Genomic DNA, 11,352 nt, shown 5'->3' with positions numbered 1-11,352 from the left:
ACATTATAGGTCCATGTGAACAATACCAACACATTTGTGTTAGGAATCAAAAAGGAAAAAAAGAAACAGGCTAAAAAATGTGTTCCCATCTTTATGTCCATGTGTACCACATGTTTAGCTCCCACTTGCAAGTGAGAAGATGTGGTATTTAGTTTTTTGTTTCTGCATCAGTTCACTTAGGAAAATGACTTCCAGCTGCATCCAAGTTTCTGCAAGGACATAATTTTGTTCCTATGATTTTGTTCCTATTTATGGCTGCATATGATTCCATGGTGTATTGTTGTGGGATGTCAGGGACCCCAAACGGAGGGACTGGCTGGAGCCACGACAGAGGAAGATAAATTGTGAATATTTAATTTTAAAATGGTTATTTATCAGTTCCCAAATAATACTTTTATAATTTCTTATGCCTGTCTTTATTTTAATCTCTCAATCCTGTTATCTTCATAAACTGAGGATGTACGTCACCTCAGGACCACTGTGATAATTGTGTTAACTGTACAAACTGATTGTAAAACATGTGCATTTGAACAATATGAAATCAGTGCACCTTGAGAAAGAGCAGAATAACATCGATTTTTAGGAAACAAGGGAAGACAACCATAAGATCTGACTGCCTGCTGGGTTGGGCAAAAAGAGCTATATTTTTCTTCTTGCAGAGAGCCTATAAACAAACGTGTAAGTAGGGAAGGTATCACTAAGTTATTTTCCTACCAAGGAATATTAATATTAATAGCTTGGGAAAGGAATACATTCCTGGGGGGAGGTCTATAAATGGGTGCTCTGGGAATGTCTGTCTTATGTGGTTGAGATAAGTACTAAGATACATCCTGGTCTCCTGCAGTACCCTCAGGCTTACTAGGGTGGGGAAAACTCCACCCTGGTAAATTTGTGGTCAGACCAGTTATCTGTTCTTGAACCCTGTTTTCTGTTGTTTAAGATGTTTATCAAGACAATACGTTCACCACTGAATATAGACCCTTATCAGTAGTTCTGCTTTTGCCCTTTGTCCTGTTCCCTCTGAAGCATGTGACCTTTGTTAGACCCTGATTAGTAGTTCTGCTTTTTGCTATTTGAAGCATGTGATCTTTGTACTTACTCTCTCTTTTTACACTCCCTCCGCTTTTGAAACCCTTAATAAAACTTGCTGGTTTTGAGACTCAGGTGGACATCATGGTCCTACCAATATGTGATGTCACCCCCAGTGGCCCAGCTGTAAAATTTTTCTCTTTATACTTTATCTCTTTATTTCTCAGCTGGCTGACACTGATGGAAAATAGAAAGAACCAATGCTGAAATACTGGGGGCAGGTTCCCCCGATAGTGTATATATACAACAGTTTCTTTATCTAGTCCATGGTTGATGGGCACAATAGTCATTGGGGACTACTAGAGGGGAGAGAGAGGGAGGAAGGGAAGGGTTGAAAAACTACCTATGGGTACAATGTTCACTACGTGGTTAATAAGTTCAGTCATACACCAAACCTCAGCATCATGCAAAATAACTTTGTAACATATGTGTATATGCATGCTCTGATTCTGAAATAAAAACTGAAAAAGAAAAAAAATGGAGAAACAATGAAAATCATCTGTAGAAATGATGAAACACATACATGAAAGAAACTCAGTGAAACCTTTTCAGGATAAGCACAATGCAATTCATAACTATACACATTATAGTACCAATGTTGAAAGACAAAGAGAATTTGGAAGGCATCACTAAAATACTGACTTACTCTATACTAGGGAGCAATAATAAAGCCATTGGCTACATTTTCATCATTATCAGTGGAGGTGAGAAGACAGTGGAATGATATATCTAAATGCTGGGGGAGAAAATTCAGTCACAAATTCTATATCCAGCAAAACAATCCTTTACATATAAAGACAAGGTAGAAATATTCTTTTATATACAAAGACTAATTCGTTGATAGTATATATGCCTTGCAAGAGATTCAAGAGAAAATTCTTCAGAATCACAGGGAATGAATAACAGTAGATAGCAATTCAAATTGACAGGAAGGAATCAAGGCCTCAGAAAGTGAAAGAAATAAGAAAAGAGCTATAAAATATGTTTACTTTACCTGATATAAAGATTAAGTCCAGGAAAACAAAACAATTATAATAGACATAAGAATATCAGTGATATTGATTGTGTTTTGAGCAGCAGTTTTTGACTGGGAAGGTGCGTAATGAAAGCAGTGAGAGAATTATAAACCTTAGCTATTTCGATGTGGATCATGACATGAAGTGATCTGGATCTTGAAACTCATTTGCACCCTTAAGATTTGCACTCTTTGCACTGTGTGTTTTACCTTAGATAAAATAAAATGAAATAAAACAAACCTAGACTCTTTTAAATAAACCTGAACAAAGAAATAAAAATCACCAAATATTTATTAAAGATCAACCTTATTAAAGAGAAATGGAAAACATACCTGAGAAAGTCCTAAAGAAGTAGAAGTCTAGTAGAGGAAACAGCAGGAAACATCTGCATATGGCCCTTCTGCCACTCAGGAAACACAGATTTTACCTGTATTGATTTCCTTAAAACATAAAATATATTTATGTCGTTTTGCTCACAAGAGAGGCCCCCAACTTCTCCTTGGCTCTTTCCACCCCACTGCACCCACCAGAGGATTTGTATACTGCTTCTAGGGAGGACTTTCCCTTGTGAGTTTGAGTTAAAAGCTCAGCTCTAACCTTGCCTTGACTAATCAGGACTCCTCAGTTCATCTTCTCACAATGAGGCTCCCTGCTCAACTCCCAGGGCTGCTAATGCTCTGGGTCCCTGGTAAGGGCAGAAGGGAAATAAGGGAGAATGACAGGGTGGGAGGGTGAACTCTGGGAGACCCACTCCTTCCCATGTGTATTCTGTCCTCCTGTTGGATGTGTGTTGTCCTCCAGGGTGGGGCATGTGATTCTTAGATCTGTGAGAGTGAGGAAGATTCCAGAAGGATCAAGGACATGTACGTTAGTGAAAGCTGTGACACAGAAAGAGGGGGATGTGGTAGGTGACTTCTAGAGACCCCTTTGTGTTTTGTAAATTGAAGGGAAAAGAAAGAGAGATCAGCCTGTTACTGTGTCTATATAGAAAGAAGTATACATAAGAGACTCCATTTTGTTCTTCTGATATCACCACTTGGTTCATCTTGCGAGTCAATGGTGCTCAATTGCAGTGTTTCCATCTCTGTGGAGGCACTTTTCTTTGCATCTCCAATGGGTTCATTGTAGAACTTCAAATGTCTAGTGGGTATCCAAACAGGAAGCTGATTTTCTCCTGGTGAAACACAAGCAAAACCTCTTCCCCAGGTTATCACCTTCCCTATTTCCCATGTCTTATTTTTGTTGTCTTTCCACCAAATCAGTTTTCCTTCATGTGGACTGTTCTTTTTACCAGTAAGATGTTGTTCTGCAGAAGTAGTAATCTGATTTCTATAAATGTTTAAAAAATTTAAAGTATAAAGTGCTAGATTAAGCTGCATCTGAGGAGTGGTACACTCCTTACTGTCTCCCCTTCTTTTTGTTTAACTAAGTGAGTTTTGAGTGTTCGATTAGTTCTTTCAATTATGGCCTGTCCTTGGGAATTATAAGGAATTCCTGTTGTATGTGTAATTTTCCACTGGTTTAAGAATTTTTAGAAAGCTTTACTACAATATCCTGGTCCATTGTCAGTTTTTATTTTTTCTGGAACTCCCATTACAGCAAAACAAGGTAATAAATGTTTTTTAACATAGGAAGCACTTTCTCCTGTCTGGCATGTTGCCCATATGAAATGTGAATAAGTATCAACCGTTACATGAACATATAATAATTTTCCAAATGAAGGTACATGTGTAACATCCGTTTGCCATAATGCATTAGGACACAGACCTCTGAGATTAACTCCTGCCTCTTGAGTGGGCAGGTGTAGTACTTGACACTGGGTGCAATGTTGTACAATATCTTTTGCCTGTTTCCATGTGACATTAAATTTGTTTTTTAACCCTGCTGCATTTACATGAGTCAAAGCATGAAGTTCTTTTGCTTTTATGAATGCAGAGGATACCAGTAAGTCAGCTTGTTCATTTGCTTTAGTTAAAGGTCCTGGTAAATTAGCGTGTGCTCGAATATGAGCAATATAAAATGGGAAATTCCTTTTTCTTACAGTTTGTTGTAATAAACTGAGCAGCTGGTTTAACTGAACATCCATGCTATATTTAATTAGAGCTCTCAACATCCCTTGTAGCCTGTACTACATATGCACAATTTGATATAATATTAACAGGTTGATTAAAATCTTGTAACACTGTAATGACTGCAACCAACTCTGCCCTTTGAGCCGATTGATATTGAGTTTTGATTACTTGCTCTTTTGGCCCTGTTTAAGCCACTTTTCCATTGCTGGAACCATCAGTAAAAACTGTCAGAGCATTTTCTAAAGGTTCATGTCTGGTAATTTTAGGTAAAATCCAAGTAGTCAATTTTAAAAACTGGAAGATTTTTGGTTTTGGGTAATGATTATCAATAATTCCCATGCAATCAGCAAGACCAATCTGCCATGCACAAGAATTGATAAAGGCTTGTCTAACTTGTTCCTTGGTTAAAGGAACAACTATTTTGTCTGGGTCATTACCACACAATTTTATTATTCGTAATCTTGCCTGACCAATTAATGTAGCTATTTGATCCAAGTACCATGTAAAAGTCTTAACTGTACTGTGAGGAAGGAATGACCACTCCACAAGATCAGTATTTTGAACAATGATGCCTGTTGGAGAATGTGCTATTAGCAAAAATCAAAAGTTGGAGTGGGGCTAAGGGATCTATTCTACTTATTTGCACTAAATGAATTTTTTCTTCCACTAATTTAATTTCTTTTGTTGCCTCTGGGGTTAATATTCTTTTACTATTTAAGTCTGGGTCTCCTCTTAGGATAGAGAACAAATTTGACATGGGATAAGTAGGAATGCCTAGAGTTGGCTGAATCCAATTAATATCGCCTAGTAATTTCTGAAAGGCATTTAATGTTTTTAATGTATCTTTTCTTATGTCTATTTTTTGTGGCTTAATTTTTCTATTTTTGATCTACATCCCTAAAAAATGAAAAGGAGTAGAAGTTTGAATCTTATCAGATGCTATTGTAGTCCTGCCTTGGCAACCTCTGCTTGCAGAAATGTGTAACAGTCAATTAATTTGTCTCTTGTTTCTGCAGCACATAAAATATCATCAATATAGTGAATGACATAACAATCTGAAAATTTGTCTCTAACAGTTTGAAGGACTTGACCTATGAAAGTTTGACAAATAGTTAGACTATGAAGCATTCCCTGAGGTAATACTTTCCACTGAAACCTGGTGGCTGGTTCTTTATTATTTATGGCTGGTGTAGTAAAGGCAAATTTTTCACAATCTTGCTCTGCCAGAGGAATGGTAAAAAAGCAATCTTTTAGATCAATTATAATTAAAGGCCAGTATTTTGGAATCACGGCTGGAGAGGACAATCCAGGTTGAAGAGGCCCCATGGGTTGAATTATAGCATTTATGGGCTCTTAAGTCCGTTAACATAGGTAATTTGCCAGATTTTTTTCTGAATTACAAATACAGGAGATTTCTAGGGCGAGAATGAAGGCTCAATGTGTTCCTTTTATTATTGTTCCTTTGCTAATAAATGTAAAGCCTCCAGTTTTTGTTTCGGTAGCGGCCACTGATTTACCCATACCAGTTTTTCTGTTTTCCAAGTTAATGGAATGGGTTTAGGAGGTTCTAGAGTGGCCACCCCTGAAAAGGATACCCTATTCCTTTTCTTTCTTGATTTTTCTCAGTCTCAATTGGGACTTTAATGCCATTTTCATTTTTTCCTAATCCCTTTCCTGGTATATATCCTATCTTAGTCATGATTTTTTGACTCGTGGGGCTGTATAATGGAGCGGGCATAATTTCTGCACGCCATTGTTGTAATAAATCTCAACTCCATAGATTAACAGGAATTGAAGTAATCATTGGCTGAACAGTACTTTCTTGATTATCTGGCCCTAAATAATGTAAAATCATTGTGCTTTGACAAATTTCTGAAGCTGTGTCTATGCCGACAAGTCTTGTAACAGCCTTTTGTTTAGGACAATTTTTTGGCCACTGATTTAAAGCAATGACAAAGATATCTGCTCCAGTGTCTACCAACCCTTCAAACTGTTTTCCTTGAATAATGGCCTTACACACAGGTCTGCTCTCAGAGACCTGACTTGCCCAATATGCAGCCTTTCCTGCTGGATCAGTGCTTCCAGACCCTCCCATTCTTTTTATCTCATTGTTTCCAACTTTAATATAAGGTAGGAGTAATAATTGAGTAATCCTGTCTCCTGGACTGGCACTCCAAGGAATTGAGGAACTAATAACCAATTGAATTTCACCTTTATAGTCCGAATCAATCACACCAGTATGAATTTGAACTCCCTTTAGATTTAAACTTGATCTTCCTAAGATTAGTCCTACAGTCCTCTCAGGCAATGGGCCATATACCCCTGTGGGGATTTTTCGTGGAGGTTCCCCTGGAAGCAGAGAGACTGCTTGTATAGTATGTAAATCTACTGCTGCACTGCCGCTTGTGGCAGAGGATAATTACCGTATTGTGATAACTGCCTTATTCCCTGAGACACTTGTGACAGTGGGGGTTGTTCTTCCTGAAAACCCTGGGGAACAAAAGACTGAATTGGGAATGCCCCAGTTTGTTGAGGGGCCTGAGGCTGGCCCCTCCTCTTGTTTCCCAACAGTGATTGCCCATTTTTATCAAATTTAGAATGACATTGATTTCCCCAATGTTTTCCCTTTTTACATCTTGGACATAGGCCAGGTGGCTCTTTATCTGTTGTTGTAGTAGCTTGAGTAGTTACATTTTGTTCATTTGAGACTAGGCAATTCTTTTTAAGATGACCAATTTGACCACAATTATAACATTTTCCCCCAAATGTTCTAACTTGTCCTCCTAAAACATCTACTGTGATTGCTTGAGCCATAAGCATAGCTTTATGCATAGCTCCTCCAATTCCATCGTAGGCTTTAACGTACTCTGAGATTACATCTGAGCCTATCGGGACCCTTCCTTTTAATGGCTTAATGGCTGATTGACAATCAGGATTGGCATTTTCATATGCCATCAACTCCACTATGACCTTACGGGCATTCTCATTGGTAATTGACTTTTGAGCAGCATCTTGAAGCCTTGCTACAAAATCAGGGTAGGATCTTTAGAGCCTTGTCTTATTGTATTAAAGGAGGGACAGGTGGTTCCTGGGTCTTAGATTTTCTCCCAGGCTCTAAGGCAGATAGCCCTAATTTGCTCAATGTCCTCATTTGGCATTATTACTTGTTGGCTAGCAGTGCTCCAATTTTGACCTATTCCTAATAGTTGATCTACGTCTATGTTAATTGGAGGATTGGCAGTCCTATTTCTTCAGACCTGTACTTGTGCCCCATCAATCCACCAAGTCTTAAATTGTAAAAATTGAGAGGGTGAGAGTGATGATTTTGCCAGAATCTCCCAATCATAAGGAATGAGTCTATGTCCATGAGCAATGGAATCTAATAATGTTCTTATGTAAGGAGAGTTGGGTCCATACTGTTTTACTCCCTCTTTCATTTCTTTTAGCATTTTTATAGAAAAGGACTCATATTTGACTTCAGCTATGGGAAGCTCTCCCTCTTGGGTCCCTTCTCCAGGTGGTCTTGATTCTAATATTACTGGGAATTGCCACGCTTCAATATCTCCTTGTTTTCCTGCCTCATCAATAATTTTATGTAATGCACTACCCTGTCTACTAGGCGGTGCTGTAGGATTAAGTCTCATGGTGGGAGGCTGAGGATATGGCGCCCCACGCTGTGGGGCTAGAAACCTTCCTGGCTGTGCATACGGATTTTCTGGGGGCAACCGATACTGAAGTTCAGCTGGCAGCCAGTATTGATAGGCTACTGGTGGCTGGGTCTTATTTTCTACCGACTGATATTGTGGACACTGTATTTGGATTGGCATTGCCATAACAGAGACTCTATCTTTTTCTTTTTCTTTTTTTTTTTCTTAACTTTCATACTAAGTTTTATTGTATGCTGCCATCAGTGTATATAAAACAATTACCCTTGTGAAACAGAAATTCATGAAAATTCAGAGAGGTAGATGTTAAGGACTGACAAAAGTAGAAGTTTGTATATTATGGCACATGTGTTGCAGGGACACAGTAACAGACTGATCTCTCTTTCTTTTCCCCATACAAATCTTGGTTCTTTTTATACCTGTATATTTTGGGAGTATTAACCAAAATCACACACAAAAAAATAATTGAGCAAAACATAAATAACAGACAGAAAATGATTAAAATGACTCAGTGTTTGTACATAACCTTGCGTTTCTCTCTTATCATTTCAGGATCCAATGGAAATGCTGTGATGTCCCAGCCTCCACTCTCCCTGCCCATCACCCCTGGAGAGCCAGCCTCCATCTCCTACAGGTCTAGTCACAGCCCCCTTCACAGTAATGGATACACCTATTTGAATTGGGACCTACAGAAGCCAGGCCAGCCTCCACAGCTCCCAATTTATTTGGTTTCCAACCGGGACCCTGGAGTCACAGACATGTTCAGTGGCAGGGAGTTGGGGACAGATTTCATGCTTAAAATCAGCAGGGTAGAGGCTGAGGATGTTGGGGTTTATTATTGCCAGCAAAACACATTCTTTAGATTTGGTTTAGCAGTTACTAGAGTACTTGTACATTGATAAGGTTTGGTGATATTAAACACTGTTTCCCTTCCCTCCTTTACCTCCCCCTACCACTTTTCACAAGGCAGACCCCTGACCAGGACAGCAGCAGGCACTGTATTTTTTCCTACTTTTCTCAGGAAGAACACAAATAAAAGTCATCACAGTCTAGATTTTTAAATTACTAGTTATGTTCTGGCAAATGTATGCAAAAATAAAGGCCTAGTGCTAAAAGTCTTTGCACAGTCTCAACCACAGCATATTGAAGTAAAAAAGTGGTTTTCTGAACTCCAAAGCTGGGTTTCAACAATAAGGACCAACTTTGAAAGAATAAAGACATATGCATGTCATCTTAAACGGAATCTGGTTCAATACAACATAATATATAAGATAACATTTTACCCCCTGAAAAATAACCATCTGAAGACTTTGAACACAGGTCAGTAAATGAGAGATTGGTGAGTTGTGTTTGAGATATGAACCCGGATGGAAGTTCTTATGTATTTCCTGGGAAGAATCACAGAATTGAGAGACCCTGTGTGGCGTTCAAGGCTGGGCACCATGCCACTGCAAGCTCATGGGAAAGTGCTGCATCTCACGGAGCTCTAGGTCATTAGTGATTGAAAGGTTAAGGAGGTTTGTGTCCAAATGCACCTTAGGTCATTTCAAACTTTCAAGTTCAACCTAGCAGGACATAGATGAGCCTCCAAAAGTTGATTCTGCTTCCGTCATTTACTTAGGAATGATTTGAGAAAGAAATCATAATACCCTATATGGGTATTAGGCAGTAATAAGTTGAGGATATCTGCTGTATAATACACTTGCATATTTCACAAGTTAATATATGGAAAAACTGTAATTAAACTGATTAATTCAAATGAAAGCAAGAATCAAGAAAATTGGAGGAAACAAGATGGTAAGTTTAACCTTAACTTTACAAATAATTGCATCATAAATAAACACTTTTTCCAAGTAAATCATAACATTATCAGACAGGATTAAAATCAAAGATGTATGCTACTCATTAAATACACACCATAGTAGGAATATAGAATGGCTTTAAAAATGAAAGGATGAAGCATACATATCATGCAAGAACTAGCAAAAGAAACTAGGTTGTGATTTTCATGCAAGAGACAAAATGGATATTTCATAATGATAAATGGCATCAAGAAGCCACTGAAATTCTAAATCTGCTTGAGTCCTGTATTAGTACGTTTTCACCCTACTGATAAAGACATACCTGAGACTGAGCAATTTACAAAAGAAAGAGGTTTAATGGACTTACAATTCCCCATGGCTGGGGAGGCCTTACAAACATGGTAGAAGAAGGAGCAAGTCACATCTTATGTGGATGGTCTCAGGCAAAGAGAAAGAGAGCTTGCGCAGGGGAAATCCTCTTTGTGAAACCATCAGATTTCATGAGATTTATTCATTATCATAAGAACAGCATGGAGAAAAACTGCCCCAATGATACAATTACCAACTACCAAGTCCCTCCTAAACTTGTAGGAATTCTAGATGAGATTTCGCTGGGGACACAGCCAAACCATATCATTCTGCCCCTGGCCCCTCACATATATCATGTCCTCACATTTCAAAACCAATCATGCCTTTCCAGCAGTCCCCCACAGTCTTAGCTCAACATTATCTCAAATGTCCACAGTCCAAAGTCTTATCTGAGACAAGGCAAGTCCTTTCTGCCTATAAGCCTGTGAAACCAAAAGCAAGTTAATTACTTCCTAGACACAATGGGGGTACAGGTATTGGGTAACTACAGCCATTTCAATTGGCCAAAACAAAGGGACTACAGACCCCAGGCAATCTGAAATATAGCAAGGCAGTTAAATCTTAACATTCCAAAATGATATCCTTTGACTCCATGTCTCATTTCCAGGTTACACTGATGCAAGGGGTGGGTTCCCATGGTCTTCAGTAACTGTGTCCCTGTGACTTTCCAAGGTATGATCTCCCTCCTGACTACTTAGAAGGGCTGGCACTGAATGTCTGTGACTTTTCCAGGTGAATAGTGCAAACTGTCAGTGGATCTACCATTCTGGAGTCTGGAGGACAGTGGCCCTCTTCTCACAGCTCCACTAAGCAGTACCCCAGAAGGGACTATGTGTGGGGGCTCCAACCCCACATTTCCCTTCTGCACTAGCCTAGCAGAGGCTCTCCATGAGCCCCCCATCCCTGCCACAAACTTCTGCCTGGGCACCCAGGTGTTACCATACATCCTCTGAAATCTAGGTGGAGGTTCCCAAACCCAAATTCTTGGCGTCTGTGTGCTTGCAGGCTCAACACCACATGGAAGCTGCCAAGGCTGGGGGCTTGCCCCCTCTGAAGCCACAGCCTAGGCTCCACATTGGCCCCTTGTGCCATGGTTGGAACAACTGGGACACAGGCCACCAAGTCCTTAGGCTACACACAGCATGAGGACCCTGGGCCTGGCCCACATAATTACTTTTTCCTCCTAGGCCTCTGGGCCTGTGATCGGAGGGGCTGCCATGAAGACTTCTGACATGCTCTGGAGACGTTTTCCCCATTGTCTTGGGGATTAACATTGGGCTCCTTGTTACTTATGAAGACTTCTGCAGCTGGCTTGAATTTCTCAGAAAATGGGATTTTC

The 11,352-nt window shown here is 39.5% G+C and overlaps 1 gene segment (V, D, J or C); it reads left to right on the top strand.

The window, feature by feature from the left end:
- Positions 1-2,730: 2,730 nt before the first annotated feature.
- Positions 2,731-8,951, top strand: LOC115894308. The segment is given in 2 exon segments: positions 2,731-2,793; positions 8,395-8,951. Coding segments are annotated over 2 exon segments (396 nt in total).
- Positions 8,952-11,352: the final 2,401 nt, after the last annotated feature.

The sequence above is a fragment of the Rhinopithecus roxellana genome, chromosome 17 (genome assembly GCF_007565055.1).
Source record: "Rhinopithecus roxellana isolate Shanxi Qingling chromosome 17, ASM756505v1, whole genome shotgun sequence".
NCBI lineage: Eukaryota > Metazoa > Chordata > Mammalia > Primates > Cercopithecidae > Rhinopithecus > Rhinopithecus roxellana.
The sequence above is the reverse complement of the archived record's forward strand: the minus strand, read 5'-3'. Positions and strand labels throughout refer to the sequence as shown.